Source organism: Hirundo rustica, chromosome 5 (genome assembly GCF_015227805.2).
Source record: "Hirundo rustica isolate bHirRus1 chromosome 5, bHirRus1.pri.v3, whole genome shotgun sequence".
NCBI lineage: Eukaryota > Metazoa > Chordata > Aves > Passeriformes > Hirundinidae > Hirundo > Hirundo rustica.
In genome coordinates this window covers 36,300,173-36,318,239 of record NC_053454.1, presented here as the reverse complement: position 1 = coordinate 36,318,239, position 18,067 = coordinate 36,300,173, and the positions used below count along the sequence as shown (strand labels likewise).

At 40.6% G+C, this 18,067-nt stretch overlaps 1 protein-coding gene across 5 annotated transcripts; it reads left to right on the top strand.

Moving 5' to 3' along the window:
• The first annotated feature begins 21 nt into the window (after positions 1 to 21).
• INTS12 (integrator complex subunit 12) lies at positions 22 to 17,341 on the top strand. 5 transcript variants are annotated; one of them, XM_040063669.1, is made up of 8 exons: positions 22 to 140; positions 4,248 to 4,933; positions 5,919 to 6,082; positions 8,396 to 8,542; positions 9,054 to 9,241; positions 12,967 to 13,126; positions 14,460 to 14,612; positions 16,386 to 17,341. In XM_040063669.1, the coding sequence occupies exons 3-8, from the start codon at positions 5,927 to 5,929 to the stop codon at positions 16,962 to 16,964; spliced, it is 1,383 nt and encodes a 460-aa protein (XP_039919603.1). In that variant the 5' UTR covers positions 22 to 140; positions 4,248 to 4,933; positions 5,919 to 5,926; the 3' UTR covers positions 16,965 to 17,341. The 5 variants fall into 5 exon arrangements, with proteins under 5 accessions (XP_039919603.1, XP_039919607.1, XP_058276476.1 ...); XM_058420493.1 differs by lacking the exon at positions 22 to 140 and adding an exon at positions 1,056 to 1,145 and having other exon boundaries at positions 4,248 to 4,396; XM_058420494.1 differs by lacking the exon at positions 22 to 140 and adding an exon at positions 1,056 to 1,145 and having other exon boundaries at positions 4,248 to 4,929.
• The last annotated feature ends 726 nt before the right edge of the window (positions 17,342 to 18,067 follow it).

Here is an 18,067-nt window from a genome sequence, read left to right as displayed (position 1 = left end):
CCGCCGCGGCCCGCGCACACCGCCCGGAACTGCGGCCCGCGGCCCGCGCTGCGCGGGGGGACTGCGCTGCCGGCGGACCCGCCTGGGCGCCTTCCTCCTCCTTCTCCTCCTTCTCCTCCTCCTCCTCCTTCTTGTCTCCGGTGAGACACCAGCGGGCGGTTCTGCGGGGCCTGGAAGAGGGGGCTTGGGAGGAGGAAAAGAGGGTCGGGAGGACAGTAAGAGTGATTTTGTGTGGGAGAAATAGGGTGTTTGGCAGGAGGGAGGAAGAGGGGAGCCCTCGGGCACCCTTGGCCGCCCTTACCCTCGCACCCGGGCGAGCTTTGGGTGCCCCGCGGTGCCGGGAGGGCCCGGGGGGAGCGGCGGCCGCGCTGTCCCTGCGGGACACGGTGGAGCCGAGGGACGGCCCCTCCTGGGCACACGGGCACGCCCGGGGCCGCGGCCGGAGCGAGTCCTCAGTGCGGGGCAGTAATGGTTGTAGGTAGGAGGGTGGTGTTTTATTCTTTTGAGCGTTCTGAAGTGTCGCTTTCAGGTGAGAGACCTTTCCCTTCGTTCGTAAAAAGAAATCCCGGGGATAAAATTGCGGCAAGTAGGTTGCATAGGGTCACGTCGTCGCTTTGGCGTAACTGTTTCAGAAATTCGTTTTTAATTAAAGTTTGCTTCTCTCTCTGAGAAATTAGGAGGAGGAAGGAAATTACCCAGAAATTTGTACAGTTGATAAGTTTCAGCGTGGGCATTGAATAAGGCAAAGGTGGAAACAGTGGAGGTGTACTCAAATTTACCAGTGGCTTAAGCCAGCGAGCCGGTGACGTGTTGCAACATCTTCAGGTCCATTTTCTGCAGAAGGTTGAAGCTCAGTGGTAGCAGGGCTTAGCAAATCTCATTTATCACAAAAAATCGTGAGCTGAAAGGCACTCACATGGATCCTGCCATTTATCTGGAAAAAGATTCACAAGGAAAGTGTGTCACCACTGCTGCATGGAACAGGCGTGTTAGTGACAGCAGACGCAGATAAGGGTGAAATAGTTGATGTCTTTGCCACAGACTTCACTTGTAAGGTCTCCCAAGGCCTTTTGCCACAAGGCAGAGCTTAAGGAGAGGAGGAACTACAAGTTGGGGAAGAGAATTTAAGCAGGATTGTTTCCCTGGTAAGTCCACGGGCCCTTGCATTCAAGGATGCCAACAGCTGACAGGGTCTTCACAAAGCTGCTTTCTGTCAGCTTTTAAAGACCATGACACTGGGGGAGATCCCAAACACTGGAGAAAGGCAAATCTTATGCTCATCTTCATAAAGGCCAAGAAGGACACGCAACTACAGACTGGTCAACCTCATTCCTTCCTCCTGTGGAAGGATTGTGGGGGAAGCCATTTGTGGCATAAGAACAGGGAGAAACTGGGAAGAGCCAGATCTACCAAGGATAAATCATGTCTGATCAATTGGCTTGTCCTCTGTGACTGAATAGCTAGATCTGATGATGGAGGGAGTGCTGGATACCGTCTGCTGTGGGCTTAGGGGGATATAGTGGAAACTTTCATTTACCTGAGGATATTACTGGAAAGATAGAGCCAGTCTGGAGCCAGTCTTCATACTCAGATGCGCAGTGGGAGAATGAAAGAACAAGTTAAAACCTCCAATTCAAAGCAAGGAAATGAGGACAGTGAGGCATTGGGACAGGTTGCCCAGAAGGATTTTTGCATTCCTGTCTTTGGAGATTTTCAGGATCCAACTGGAAAAGTCCTGAGTAAGCTGGTCTGAATTCAGTGTTGACTTTGCATTGAACCAGGAGGTTGCACAGGGTGACCATGTGGGGTCCCTTCCACAGGGAATGATTCTGTGATTCTTAATAATTCACTGTTTCTATGGAGAAAACAGCAAATATAGGGCATTAGTGTAATTTTTAAAATGTTGGATAAACTGGTTACAGTGATATTGATTGGAATACTAATTTAAAAGTACATTATAAAATACGTTGTAGAATAGAATGTAAAATTAAGGATGCCAGTAGTAGTGACTCCATAGCAGGAGATCTTATACGTGTCTTAAAAGATTCTTTGAAGAAGATGACAAGGAAATTAGAACTGATTAATACAATTGTTCTCATTGATACAGTTATCCAGACTACTGAAGTGTGTGAGTTTTGAAATGTCCCTTGTGGAAAGTAACTGAGAAATTATGCTGTCATAAATCAAGTGCTGATTAAGATACTGTAGCAAAACCTGAAAATAGAAGTTCATTTTTTCCTGCTTTTAAGATTTTCCTTGATCTACTTTTTTAAGACTTTGATCAGATCTGAAAGTGACCTGGAAGAGGCATTATTGGTAAATAAGCAAAATCTGCCACTGTCACTGTTAATAAATGTAGTCAGGAAGAGGATAAATTCTGAGGAACAAAAGGATCCAAAGGGACAGGGAAAAGTGAATTGATTTTATGGTGGTAAGTGAAAAACAGTGCAGTGAGTGTGTTGGAAGGAATTACATGTTGATTCATGTCACTGTGTTTTAAGGTAACTGCTACAGATCTTGAAGGTAGCTGAAAAGAGTATGTGAGTGAAAGGCCTTTTAATCATCAGTGGCAGAAAAAAATAAAAAATCAGTCTATAAAAGGATAGCATAATAGAAGAAGTCTATAATAACATTGCAATATAAATAGAAGATCGTACTTTCTTGGAAAAACATCTTTAGTAGTACACCTGCCTCAGAAAATAATAGGAATAGGAGCTCAGAAACAGATTGTTGAAAATATAACCATATCTGAAAATGTAATGGAAGTAGATCCATTTAGCTGCAAGTTATGATGAATAAGATAATACATGGGCAGGCATGCAAAATAGTACATGGCAAATGAATGAAAGAAAGAAGAGGGCTCCTACACCCTATAAATCTAAAAAGTCTTAAATCAGAAAAACCATGTATTTTGTAGAGTGCACAGTTAAGGTTGATTGTATTTGACAGAAGACAGTAGTATGCTCAAGAAATGAAAGAATCCAAAACTTCTTGGATGTTTTTAAGAATAACTACTCACTGATTAGCATCCATGTTTCCCCATGGATTTAAACCACTTAGAGTAGTCCACCTTGGAAGGTAACAGAGACCTGAGTTGAAAAAGGTGCTTTTAGGGTTAGGCTGATGGGTCAATGCTGGGTTGCAAGAGGGCATGCTTGCTTGGTGCAAAACCTGTTCTGCTCAGGGGTCAAGGGTTTTAACACAGCCCTCTGATCTCACAGCTGCATTATCAATCCAATCCAGAAAAGACAATGTCATACTCACTCTTTTCTGAACAGCCATTGAATTATTTCCTGTGCAAAGATTTCCCTTCAAGAAGAAAGTCAAGGAGGTGTGTCTTGCAGAATAGCCTATGGCATCATCATTGAACCACTCTGCCGTCCTTGTCTCAAGGCTATCACATTGCTGTATGCTGCCTTGACTGCCAGAGGAGCAGTTTCTGCCTGAAAACATGAAGAAATGAAATTGGATCTTAGGTTTATAAGTGTCAAACCACTGTTTGGTACTTACAAACTGTTTGATCTGCAAATATATGGAAAGGGCCACTGCCAAAAGCAATAATTTGCCTTTTGGGCCAGGACAGACATGGTTAGTAGCCTGTTTGACAGCAGTGTTATTATGGTCCCATAAGGAGAGCATAATTATCCATTTGCTTTTTTCAGATGATGCTATTTTTAAGACAATTACTGATGTGTTCATCTTTGCATTGAATATACTTCCCTTCCCTAACTCACTAATAGATTTTTTACAATTTGAAAACACAAGCCTAAACTGGGTGACCTTGAAGTGTTTACTAAGCACAGTTTCCTATATTCTCATGAGAAATTTCTTGTGACATGTTAGTCATGACTGTAGTAGCCTGGGACATTATAATTGTCCTCAAGAACAGAGAAAGAATTGCTGCAACTACATAGCAAATAAAAGAATAAATATGGAGAACCCTTTTGAAATTTGTGATTTAACAATTCCTTTCGGTATATGTCTTCATAAAGCTAGAGCTAGAAACAAGTCTGGGAAGTGTTACTTTCAGAGAGATGAAAATTGAATTATGATTACATTTATTCTCTAACTATAAGAGAATGGCTGTGAATGATTGTTGAGCCTGCTGCATTGTTTTTCATGTACACAAGTATATATTCCTAGCAGAATTCCTCTCCCTGAGAGAAGAACTTAAAGCATTTTGTTAATAGGGAGTTCTACTAAATTTCTGAAATTAGTGTTTCGATTCTGCCGTTTTCATTGAACAGGGGGTTTAGCAGAGTCCTGGTTGAAGAGTATGTGGTACTGACACTTGGAAGGCATGTTCACAGAACAAAGGAAAGCGGGACATAATTTGCCCACAGATCTCAAGAGCAGCCTGAACATTTATCAGAGGTAGATGCATAAAGAAAAGAGGGTATGTGTTCTCTGTGCTCCATGGATTCACTTTCTGTAATCATCAGAGAGAGACCGAATTGCCAGGACGGGGCTTGAGCTGCAGTCTGCACTTGATCAGTGGTACGGCCGAGTAACTGGCGTGTAGCACTTCCTGGCAGAAGTTCTGTGGCCACCAGAAAATGATTTGTCAAGTAGCGAACATTAAGGAAGGGAGAAGAGGCTCTTGAAGAGGTTTCTTAACTCTCTGCTGGGTCCATTGATAAAATCCCTATGAAGTTCTGTGCGTTGAACTCCTTGATGATCTCAGTCAAGCGATTCTCTGGTGTCTCGTGAAAGCTCAGCATGAGATAAAGGTTCCTGGGGACTTGTAGGCAAGTGTGAGGGAGCAGCCTGCCAATGCTGGTGTTTTGGCCAGAAACGTAAAAGCTCACTGCCACGAATATCAAAAGGAATTCATCAGACAAAACCTTGGAAGCTTCAGCTTTGGTGAAGTGACAGTGCTTTGGTGAAAGAACCGATGAAAGGCTTTTCAAGAATGTCTTCTAGATTATTGTAGGTAAAAACTCAAACCCACAAACATTCTGATGTGTTAAATGCGATTTAAAGGGATTATTAACAATAACACTTCTCATACATTTTTAGAAAAGATCAGGAAACTTCCCATGTTATTTCTTGAATTATTAATTGTCATTTACTAATTTAAGTTAGGTGTCTATCATTGTAGGAACAATTTCTGGTGTAAATGCTGTTCCTTAGAGTTTTTTAAGGAAATTGACACCGAGTGCTCCAGAGTGCAGGGCTGTATTGCTATGAGGCAATCAGTTTTTTAAACTTGTTGTAACCTTTTCCTCAGTTTATTCCTTTTCCATGGACACTGTGGCGTCTCACAGCTCTGGATAGTCACTATCTGACATTACACTTCGACTGTCACATGAGTATGTGGATAAGTCACAGTCTGAGTTATAAATTTTTTCACTGCTTCAGCTAAATTTAAAAATGTATTTTTCAGCTATTTTATATATAAATAATACACGAGCTGTTTATATCTTATGTTACAATTAGCTGTTATTTTCAGAAGTTTCAAAAGTTAATTTTTCTACAAGTAAGATTCTTCCTAGCTGCTCTTAAATTGTCAATGAGTTAGGAATCACTGTATGTGCAAAAAGTGCTAAGGAGAAGGGTGGTAATTGCTCTTCTTGAAGTTAATATTTATTTTGCATACTTTTCGAAATTTTTTTTGTATGAAATATCAAGAATATTAATTTTTTTTCATTTACGTAAGTATAATGAGTTTCATTTCTGAATATCATATATGCCAGAAAATGAATTTGACATTTCAGATGTCCAGACATATTCTAAGTTATGCGGCACTGAAGTTCACAGTCATCTTCTAATGATAATTAATTCGCATGTAATCCTTGCTGTGATTTAATACAATTTCATTTTAGAAAGAAAAGAAATCTTCTGTTTGCCACATACCGTTTGAATTATGCTCCATGTGAATAAAGTTGTCATTGTTTTTCTTTTAACTCCCGTTGCAGACACAGCTATGGCTGCTACAGTGAACTTGGAGCTGGATCCCATTTTTCTGAAAGCCCTGGGCTTTTTGCACTCAAAGAGTAAGGACTCTGCTGAAAAACTGAAAGCGCTTCTTGACGAGTCGTTGGCCAGAGGAACTGACTCGAGCTATCGTCCCTCTCAGAAGGTACTGGTGTTAGGTTCCTTTTTGTGTGCCTTAAAAAAGCGTGGCTCCTTTTTTGTGTGCCTTAATAAAGCTCCTGCTATTCCTGGTTCCTCTTTTACAGCTGAAAAGTTAAAAGAGAATCAGAAGTTGAGGGAAAAGAAAAAGTAATTATGGAGTGTTCGTATTCATCATTCCCCCTTCCATACAGCCTAATCCATTCAATTAATGGAAGTTAATGGGAAAAAAAATCTCTTCACCTTGTTGATGCACCAAGGCTTTAAAGAGATATTCAGCATTATATCAGACATGCTGTATAAGGTGCACCTAAACTTATGTATTTCTGCAGTTACATTTCAGAGCTGAAAAGCCTTTAAAATATAGAATCACAGAATCACAGAATTTTTAGGTTGGAAGAGACCTTCAAGATCATCGAGTCCAGCCCATGCTCTAACACCTCAACTAGACCATGACACCAAGTGCCACATCCAGTCTTTTTTTAAACACTTCTAGGGATGGTGACTCCACCACCTCCCCAGGCAAGCCATTCCAGTACTTTATCACTCTTTCAGTGAAAAACTTTTTCCTAATATCCAGCCTATATCTCCCTTGTCACAGCTTGAGACTGTGTCCTCTTGTTCTGTCTGTTATTGCCTGAAGAAAGAGACCAACCCCCAGCTGACCACAGCCACCCTTCAGGAAGTTGTAGGGAGTGATAAGGTCACCTCTGAGTCTCCTTTTCTCCAGGCTAAACAACCCCAGTTCCCCAAGTCGTTCTTCATATGGCTTGTGCTCCAAGCCCCTCATAGATTAGCTTTGCCACAGATAAATAAGAAACAAAATAAGCTATTTACCAATAAAGCTGTATCTCTTTCCTTGAAATTCTGTTGCTGAAGTCATATGAGAAAAACACCAAATGATTCAAAGCAAAAATGATTTGCAGGCTGAAACCATTGCTGTCCAAGGGACAAACATTACCTTTCATCTACTGAAAATCACTGAACACCTGCTAGAGAGAATATTTGACTCTGAGATGAGCATATGGAAATAGCCAAGTGAGGCCATCCTTGTGCTGCTGTATATTGCCATATGGATAATGAGGTCTTCATCTCCCCTAGGATGCCTGCAAGTCAGCCTGCTGTGTTCTAATGATGGTCTGTATGCTGATACATTTGCAATATTTCATTTCTACGTGGTTCCAAATAGCTAAAAGGTGCTCGTACTGCTCAGCATACATCACGCTTTACTGTGTGGTCTAACTCCTTTCTGTACATCTTGTTAACTCCCTGAAACCTAACGCAGGTCTCAAAACTCTCAGGTGCCCTTTATGCCAGAGCTCAAAGAAGTAATGTGTGGTTTAAAGAGGAAACAGGGAGCAGAATAACAGTGCAAAGAGGTTTGGGAAGCTACCTCTAATAACGGCTTGGCTGGCAGTCACCTGCCCTCAGGTGAAACTGAGGCTCAGGCCAGAGGAAGAAGTCTTTCGTTCTCTTCTTTTCAGTATGTCTCCAATGTCAGCAGGACTGCAAAGGTCAAAAATGAAAAAAAGCACAAGAATTCCTTTCCTTGCATTCGCAGGCTGCCGGGTTAATTTGTGGTTGACCACGAAATCCCAGAAGAGAGTAAGAGCACAGGATTACCGCAGCAAAATCAACAGACTTGGAGGGCTGAAGCTCAGGCCTTATGACCTGTCCCAGTATACAGCAGGGAACTGCTCCCATCTTACTATCTGGGAGGGGGTACCTTGCTGGTGCCCATCAGTGTGACTGGTCACTCATTTACAGATTCTGCTGGTTATTATCCATTTGCTGACACTAATGTGCCGTTAATGAGAACCATTGATTTCTGTTGAGATCTAAATGTATTAATCTGATAGATGAATATGGATTGAGATTAAGAGGATGTCAGTATTTCTCTCCATGAAGGAGTGAAGTATTGATGCCTGGTTACATCAGTTGTCCGCTTATGTTTTTAGTTTATATTGAATTTTGTCCTCAGAACTATCTAAAAATTTGTGTTCATTACGTCTTTGAATTTTAAAAGCAGAAATGTCTTCTTTTTAATTAATGTTCCAAAGAGTATCTGTCTTTGGAAAAGGAGCAACTTTTCCTCAGAAAGGTGAGTTGTAAGGGAAGATTTTATTAATTCTCTGTAATTTAAACACTAATTTGTTGATGTGATATTAAAATATTTTAAGAAATGTATTTTGGAAAAGTATATATGTAGATGATCAGTGTTGTATGGCATATTGTTTGCCTGTCCTGTTATCTCACTAATTGCAGATTAGAAAGGAACACAGTTGCAGAATTTACCTTCAATTTTTCTCTCTGTTTCCAGGAAGTAGAGCAACCAAAAGTATCTGTCACCAAACCCATTAAGCAAGAGCCTAAGGCTTCATCCAGTTTGCCTTCTGGCAACAACAATGGCAAGCCCACTGCATCAGAAAAGGTGAAAAAAGAAACAGAAAAGAGATCTGCAGATAAAGTAAGTTGTTTTGTTCTCTAGTGAAAAACTTAGTTAACTTAAAGATGTTTTAGACAAAAGCTCCCCTTTTCAGCTCATCTTATGGTGCCTAGCCTGTGAGGTGCATTAACGTTGCCATTCAGTCAATCTCATAAATGTCTTCTTGTAAATATTCTGTGATTGTTTTCCATGCTTGTTGCAGGGAGGTTGGACTTGAGGGGCATCTTCCAAAGCACTTTGTGTTTTAAATGATAAGAGATTATCTCATAAGGGATTACTAAAATGTAGCAAGTTGAAATGTGATATTCCCAAAGCTCTTTCAAGGATTTTGAGGTGAAGTACAAAAAGGGGAGTTGAGCTTCTAGTTCATAAATATTTTGAGGAAAATATGCAGTTAAAAAAAATATGTTGTGTATATGCTGAGTAAAGTACACCTTCTTATACTGCTAATCTAACTGTTCAATTTTAACTCATTTTAATAATCTGTTAGCGTGTTGCATTTTTACATTCTCTGTGTGTGTGTGTTTAATAGACGAAAGGGGATCCTGCTGAAGGAGCTGATGCACCAAAGAAGCCCAGAGTAGAGAAGCAAGAGGCTCGTTCCTCTCCTATTACAGTTCAGACGAGCAAGGATTTATCCATGCCTGATTTATCTAGCTTCGAGGAAACCAGTGCTGATGATTTTGCCATGGAAATGGGATTAGCCTGTGTTGTTTGCAGGTAAGTCAATGTTGCTTCATTCCAGCTAGGTGTAGTTACCTTTTTTTGTTTTTTAAATTGTGTTAAAGTTTCTCACAGTTTTTATTCCAGAAATCACTTAATCACTTAATATCCAGAATTGATAATACATTTAAGGCTCCTTCATGAATAAGAACAGCTTCTTGGAAATGGAGCCTTTAGAGAGTGAACCAGCTTTTCTTCAGCAGGAAAGGGCAAGTGAAAAATAAAACTAGATATGATGCAAAACCTATCATGACAAATACAGTTTTCAGTTATTGGAAAACAAAATATTAATGGCTACTGATAAGCATTTTTTTCAAAATCAGTTCTCATCTGAAAGCATTTTTAGGTGGTATTAATAAGAGATCTGTATGTATTGGTCTCCTTTTCCTAATCATTTGACATTAGTTTACACATAGCTGTGTTTTATCAGCAAATACATCTTGCAGTGAAGACAGGTTGTTTTTACTTTCCAGTAAGGGCTCTAAAACTGGACTTTATTAACATGGTACTAGCAGTACATTTAGTGTTAACAGATGTATGAAATACCTTTGAATAACCTCCCTAGGATCAAATCACATCAGGATTTTGTTTCACAGATAATTTATATCCTCGTTAGGCCCTCACTGCTGCCAGAAGGAATAGTTTGGCTCTCCCAATTGTGCCTCCTTCTCTGGACTGTTTAGGGGGGTGTATTGCCTGTATAATTTGTGATCAGCCCCTGGATCAGCTCTCCACATGGATTTTTCTGTAGGTTTGGGTTTCAGTCAGCTCAGTAAGAGTAAACGCTTATGCTGGCATGTGTGTGGATGCTGAAGTGCAGAGCCAGGACAGAGAAGAGGGACAGGTCTTTTGGCAGCAGTATGTGTTTTAGCTCAGCTTGAGTCACTTGGGAAACAGTGGCTTATATATTCTATTCTTTCATCTTTTCCATGGTCATTCCTGTTGTGGAGATGGGGAAGTGTTGTCAGTGCACAGATGATAAATTTCTGTAGTTACAGCTGATTATACTGGTGACCAGTTGGGGACTGGTGGGATTTCATGTTATTCCCATGTGTTAGCTCAAATATTTAGTTTCCTATTGTAGACATTGAAAAAGGAAGAAGTATATAAATATCTGAACTTTACTTTTGTTCCTGCAAATTCCATTTTTACTGTTCCCTAAAAGAGGCAAAGCCCCATTCAGTGGTATGTTAAAAGGCTACTAAAAATAGTAAGGTATTAGCTTAGGAGGGGATAATGAAGTTCTGTTTAGACAGTCTTGACCTGCTGTGGATGATTAATTCTGTGTCTTCCCTGGCAAAGAAAAACACTTACAGGCATAATGACAAATGCCCGCAAAGTAAAGAAACTGAGGAAAAAAACGCAACTCCTGTGCCCAGTGTAGCCAAGACTTTGAAAAGCAGATCCATTAGCTGTTCCACAATCCATGTTTAACCTGGCTGCTGGAGGCTTTACTTCTACCGGTTCATGGCCACCAGCTCCAGTGTTTTTGCAAAAGATGTATCTCCCCTGGCTAGCTAAAATATCTCTGATGCCAGACAGAGGGAGAAGCACTGCCAGGGAAGGAACGACTCATTAGAGAGAGTGTGGCAACTGTCACCCCAACACTCTGGATTGTTTTCATTTTACATGGAACCTGCTGAAACTCATGTCACGTGGTTGTCTGTCTCCAGCTCACACTGGACTGGATGTTTTTCAGAGGACTTGTGCTTTAAAGTTGTGAATCCAGCACATTGGTCAGAAAGTATTCCTCTAGTTATTGCTTGCTTTCAAAATGTGCACCCTTTTTGGGGTAATATCTTGAGCCAAAATAATAACATCCCTGTATGTTTTTAAAATTACATCTTCTAATAACTCAGTAATTCAAACAGTTGTGAATGAAAATGTCAAATTGCATAGTAGATGGAGTTCATAGCAAAAGAGTTTATATTAATATTGCTTAAGAAGACAAGCTAGCAAGAACCCAGCTGTGAGTTCACAAATTCAAAAAAGTGCTTTTGAATCTTAACTATTCATTTTTATAGATGTCGAAACTAAGAAACAGAGGCGGGAAATGTTTCTTCAAGATTTGCCAAGTGTCAAATCTATTTTCATAGTGATTTGGGGTAATTAATGTTGATGCCTGTGGTGTTTTTCTTCTTGTTCTTTTATATCAACTTAGTTGTTCTTTTTTACTAAGTCAGGCATAAGGAGGGAGGGAATATTTAAATAATTTAATCCTCTCCAGTACCTGTATGCCTTGGAAAAACAGGACAACTCAGCAGTTACGGAGCCTCCTCACAGGCTCTTCACTTGTACAAAAAGGAAATACTACATGCAGCTTGTTGATGATAGCGAAATTTTCCTCCCAAAAAATATTTTTAAAAGACTGGTTTGGAAATAACAACCTAAGTTTCTATAAATACTTGTTCATTTGGTTGGGTTTTGAAGGTTAAAAAATCATTAGGTTTGTTTCTTAGTTATCTTATAATTTAAAAGTGAGTGGTTTAACTTGTTTCTGAGCATGAAGAGTTCATGGGTTTCTAATCGGTTGGGGATTGGTTTTTGTAACTTTAAAATAGGGTGAGTCTCCCTCCTTGAGACTATATGTTCTGATCCAGTTTATTTAGGAATAAAAAACAAACAAAACATCTTTTAAATATGCGGAATGTAAAATAATGGACCCTAGCATTTCAGAAAGGCTTACCCTTCTGTTTTTAAGTAGCCTGTTTAAAAGAGAAATCTTTCTTAGAAAATGTTCCAGTACTTATATGGACAATACCTTCAGACTTTGTTTTTCTGTTATATAAAGAAATAAGGGATTACCTTTCCCCATGTATCTACAAATAGAGTTTCCATGGTTACCTGGGTACCTGCTCCTCGGGGATATGAGCAAAAGCAGCTTAGCAATTAAATAGCTTGATTTGTCATCTGAAAGAAGGAATCGTTAGGAAAATGGTATTTGGGTAATTCACAGGCAGACTCCCAGCCATGTATATATCACTAATGTGTCATTTATACAGCGTGATTACTTTCAGGAAGGCCCACGCAAAATGAAGCCCTCATCACCAGCTTGCATGTTTGCTTCAAGGCAGGACTGCACAATTAATCCTTTCTATTCCATCTCTCGGTGATTCTGGTATTATCTCGAATTCCACGTGTCTGTTTATGTGGTAGGGACCAAAGGGATGGCTAATAAAATATCTTCAAAGCAGCGTAGAGCTTGGGTGATGATGCTTTTAAATCCTGCAGCAGAAAGCACTCCTACATGCTTGTCATTGAGAAATTATTTGTTCTTGAACTGTATTGCTCTGCAGCTGACAGCAAAATTACCCAAATGGAGACCAGGCCCTCATATGCTATTATAATGAGGAAGTCGTAATTGGCGTACTGTGATGTATCCATAAAACGCCCAGGTGAAGCAGAGCGGGCAAGACTTACATTATTAATCTAAAAATCAAACAGGGAAATCAAGACTGTCATATACACATGTATAATAGAATGGAAGTCTTCAAATTTCTTGAAAGAAATTACCTTTAAAAAATACCAAATTTCTAAAATATTAGTTAGGAAGAACTGATGCAGGAAAAAAAGGAATATATTCGATTTGCCACAGGTAGAAAATATATGTGAAAGGAAAAAATATTTTTATTTTATATCTTAAGCCTTGCAAAATTTTCAACAATTGGGTAATCCTCTAAGTGCTTTCTCCCATAATCTGTTCTTAACTATTTGCTCTGCAGGCAGATGACAGTTACTTTTGTGAATCAGCTAGTGGAGTGTCAGGAGTGCCATAATCTCTACCACCAGGATTGCCATAAACCTCAGGTGACAGACAAGGAAGTGAATGATCCTCGACTTGTCTGGTATTGTGCCCGCTGTACCAGGCAGATGAAGAGAATGGTAGGAGTCAGTTTTTTGTCTCGTGTGAGCACTGTTTGAATACAGCAGGCTATTTCTACTGTGTGAGAATATTTTCTGGGTTAGACAAGTCTTTGGAAGCACATTGGAGAGCCATTTTTCTCAGCAGTGCTTCTCTTGCTGCAGCTGTGGTTTTTAATGTAGCATCTCAAAGAGTATTCTGTAATGCACTTCTTAAACAAAGCTTTTTAAAAATCAGAAGGTGAGTGAAGAAGAGTGAAATAGGATTGTTCCCTGCTTGGCAAGCTGAAGTTAAAACCTTTTTTTTTTTATTTCAGATGATACTTAGCTTTTAGTAATAGCCCTGCAGTTTAAGTTTTCTTCTCAGCGTTGGATATGAATGGTTCTTTTCCTGTAGGACAAGACTGCAAATTTCTTTCTGACATGTTGAATGTTCTCAGGGTCAGAAATAAGCTGAGGGTAGCAGATTCTGGTTTGAAAAAACAAAAAAGAAAAAAAGAAAAAAAAAAATTTTTAACAAAAGCCTTTATTTTGATTTATCTGCATGATTGAACAGTATCCTGCCGAATCCCACTCATCTCATTATGAGAAAGAAGCGTAAGACAGCACCTTTGGGTACATACAACATTAGTGACTTTAGTTCTGATGTTTTAGGATCACACCCAGAATACAGAAAAATACAGTAGAAAATTTCAGTTTCAAAAAAACAGTTTCAAAACTGTTCTGCCATAACTTAGCAAATGTTATCTGTTGAAATGGCTCCACTAAGGAAAAAGGAAAGAAGGCAAAGTAAGATCCTGGCCTAGAATGTACCAACATAGACTGAAGTACATGATTATTCTGATGATCATCAGGCCTTTGAACTCAGAGGAGTGTTTGCTCGAGGTTGGTTCCTGCACAGGGTAGCCAATTTAGCCATTGCCTTCAATGTGACCTTTTCTTTTTTTTTGTTTGACATGAATTCTGCCATTTTGCCTGCCAGTCCTTAGCAGGCTCTTGCAGCCTATATCCCAGTCCTGCTGGACTATGTCCTTGTCTTCTGCAAGTTTACCTGTCTTTGCCTTTTTCCTGTAAAGGCCCAGTGCTTTCCTGCTTTCCAAGAGTCAACACTGCCACTCTTTCCACGCTGAAATAGCAAGTTCTATTCAGAATGCTTTTTGGCTGGACCCTGCCCCCAGTACCATACCCAGCTCATCTCCACATCCCGTTGCCTCATTTCTCAAGGACCATTAAACCTGAAATTGTAAAAGCTAGATTGCAATCTTAAAATGCTCATGCTTTTTGTTAACAGTCAAAACAGTCCATGTTATGTGGCCTGTAGCTAATTCAGGGTATTTTCCTATCACTTACACAGGCTCAGAAGACACAAAAACCTCCTCAAAAACCAGCTCCTGCAGTGGTTTCAGTTGCACCAGCTTTGAAGGATCCATTGGTCAAGAAACCAGAAATCAAGTTAAAACCTGAGACCCCACCAGCTTTTCTGGCATTCAAGAGAACAGAAGTCAAGGTAATGTAGTTTAAATTTACCAGAGGAAGAGTTTGTTTCACTGCACAGATAGTAGGAGTTTTTTCAATTAGACCAATCTTTTCACATAAGAACCATAATTGAAAATAGTCTTCTACACCATGTGGACTGAGTAGTACCACAGCATAGTGGGTTTGCGTGAACACTTGAAAGAATGGGGGAAAAACCCTCACTTCACATGTGGATGCCTCATCATTGGAAGTGTTCAAGATCAGGCTGGGTGGCGCTCTGAGCAACCTGGTCTAGTGGAAGGTATCCCTGCCTGTGGCAGGGGTTTGGAACTAGGTGATCTTTAAAGTCCTTTCCACAACCTGAACCATTCTATGATTCTATGAATTGTATAAAACGCATTATTTTCTCTCTCTGGTAAAGTTACTTACATGTATTTTGACACTTGGAAGGCTTTTTCTCATGGCAACAGTGGCCTTGGATTTAATAATTTTGAAGGTCTTTTCAAGCCTAGATGGTTCTGTGATTTCATTGTAGGGGAAGTGTTGCTGACTCTGTGAGATTTAATTTAGGAGCTTCTTAAATATAATCTGATCTAGGAGGTGGCATTCTTGCCCCTACTAGGAGGGTTGGAACAAGATGATCTTTAAGGTCCCTTCCTGCCCAAACCATTCTGTGATTCTCTTCAGTGATTCTGTGTTGCCTCATGTTTCTGTTTTTCCGAGTTAAAATATTGTGAAAAGGTCATATTGGTAAAGGTGGTAAACCAGAAGCAGTGTAATAAATAACAGAGTAGTCTAATAGAGCATGACCCTTTCTTAGAAAAACACAGCTTTAACTCAAAATCAAAGCAATTATTCATGTGCTCAGTTATGTTTGCCATTGCTCTGCCTGCATGCAAACCATCATGAATACTAGGATGGGTATTGCTCTTGCACTTATACTTGTGAATGACTTTTTTCACCTCAGCAGAGTTACTTATGTGCCTAAACAGCTTGTAAGACCCAGGGCCTGATTTCTTTCATCAGCTTTACTGTTGAGAAGCTGTCTGGGTATACTATAAAGGGAGTATTACCTGAATAGAGAAGTTTAGTTTTTGTTTTGACTCTGCCATTTGGTGTAACTCTTACTTAAATCAACATATCCTCACCTGTAGCCTGGGAATTATAGGGTTTAAGGTGTGGGAACTCAGTGTGGATAGCATAGTGTTTCACAGCCAAAGGGAACCCATGTTTGCAGAGTTTGTCTTTTGCAGTACTTGAATGGAAAGAGACAATATTTGTTGCTTTTTTTATAATTCTAACTGTCGTACAAGCTGCTAAGAACCAAGAAGAAAGGAAACATTTTAGATACTGCTACTTTGACAATAAGACTGTAATAAATGCAATACTTAATTGCTCAGTGTCTGATTTTAGTCTGAGCATCTGTCAGCTTGTTAAAAAGTGACACCTGGGAACAATGGTAAACAAATAAAAAAGAAGGCAAGCCACTACCTTTTATATAGTTCACAAATTTGGGCTTTTATTGTTTATGGAGGGATCACAGTGCTGTGTGGTAGTCTTCCAAGTGTACAGAAGGAAGAGGAGAAAAGGTATTACTCGTTCTGTGTGCCTGGGAGATTAAAAGTTGGCTGCACCTGGCATCCTTTCCTGTTCTTGTTAGTAGCTTTCAGCTGTGGTCACCAGTGATGAAATATTGTCCACGGGGTGTTCCTAGGAAAAGAACTGAAACAGAGGCTCAGAGTGTTCCCGCTGTGACGTGTTACACAAATAGATGCTGCTATAATAAGAATCTTATTTATTTTAGACCTCAGCAGCAGTTTCGGGGAACTCTGCCAGTACGAGCGTTTCCTCTTCAGCAACGAGTGGCCTTACAGGATGGGCTGCTTTTGCAGCCAAAACCTCCTCTGCCAACCCGTCAACTGCCAAACTGGGATCCACAGCACAGAGTGCCAGCGGGAAACCTGCGGCTTCTTCAAATAACCAGAAACCCGTGGGTTTGTCAGGCCTGGCGACTTCAAAAACGGGACTGGGGGCCAAAATAGCTTCCGCCAACAACAGCGCAAACCCTGCTCAGCTGAAGCCTCCCCCGCCGCTGACGCTGGGGAAGACCACGCTGAGCCGCTCGGTGAGCAGCGACAACGTGAGCAAGGCCGGGCTGCCCAGCCCGGGCAGCGCTGCCCCCGGCGCCAGCAGCCCGGCCGGCGGCAATGGCGGCAGCGGCTCCGCGGGGAGCAGCGCGGGAAGCGCCGGCAAAGCCGCGGCCGACACCGGCAACCAGCCGGCATCCCTGAAGGGTCCGACCTCGCAGGAATCCCAGCTCAACGCCATGAAAAGGCTACAAATGGTCAAGAAGAAGGCTGCTCAAAAGAAGCTCAAGAAGTAATCTGGGCTGCTCACTGGTGTTGTCCGGGAGCATTCCGTGAGACAGCGGCATAGGTGCTTTTCTTAAAGAAAGTCTCCCAGGTACTGGACTGAAAGAGGTTAAATCAGGGAAGCCCAAACCCTGTGTTGTACAGAAGGTAAAACTTGAATAATTCTGGTATTCCTTCTGCCTTTGCAAATCTGTGAATTGGGTATGTTAGAGGAATTCATTATGACAAGCTCCTGGTTTTGTAGCTCAAAGCACTGAAACTTGAAATTGTAAAAGTTGGGTATTTTTTAATATTAAAACCCCCACATTTGTGTAGATACTTAATGAATTGAACTTTCTGAAACCATCATTCTTAAATGTTAATAATAAAAGGATTATTAATCTGGGAAGTCATTACCACTTTTCTTTCACCCCACATTCCAATACTTAAAATGCTTCAGATGTTCAAAGCTGTCTATATTGTGCAGTGTTTATTACCTCGAATCACAAAACTTGTTAGGGGAAAAATACTTTCTTTTATTTTCAAAATTTAACTGTTCAATAACAGTGTATTTAAATTGTGGTCTTTGGTTTGGCAGTTTGCTAAATTGGCCTATTTTGGTTTTATACAGTGAGAAACTTGAACTAAAAAGAACAAAAGAGAATCAAAACTGTCTTCAAGACTTCTTAAAATGTAAAGAACCATCCTGTATTTGAGAAGTATCAGGTACTCCAGCTCTCCACTCTTACCCCTGAGCTGTTCTTCACAGTTTGTGCTCCTCTCTTCATCCCAGCTGCTCCAGGATGGGTTCAGCTGAGAATTGGCTCAAGGTGGCCACTGCTAAATGACCTTGAATCTTGCTCTCTGTGACCAGCACGTGGCAATTTTCCTCCATTCCTTCTGTGATGAGGGGAGCATCTCTAAACATGAAAACATCTTGGACTGTATTGGGTTTGCATGGCCAGTTTTATTTTCTCTTTATCATACTCTGATTTGATGGATAATAAGTCACAAGAATCTTCCCAAAGCCGAGTCTTGTCCATGATGGTAACTGGTGAATGATCTCTCACTCCCCTTATCTTGACCTATGACCCTTCCAGCTTATTTTCTATCCCACTCACCCAGCTGAGGAGGG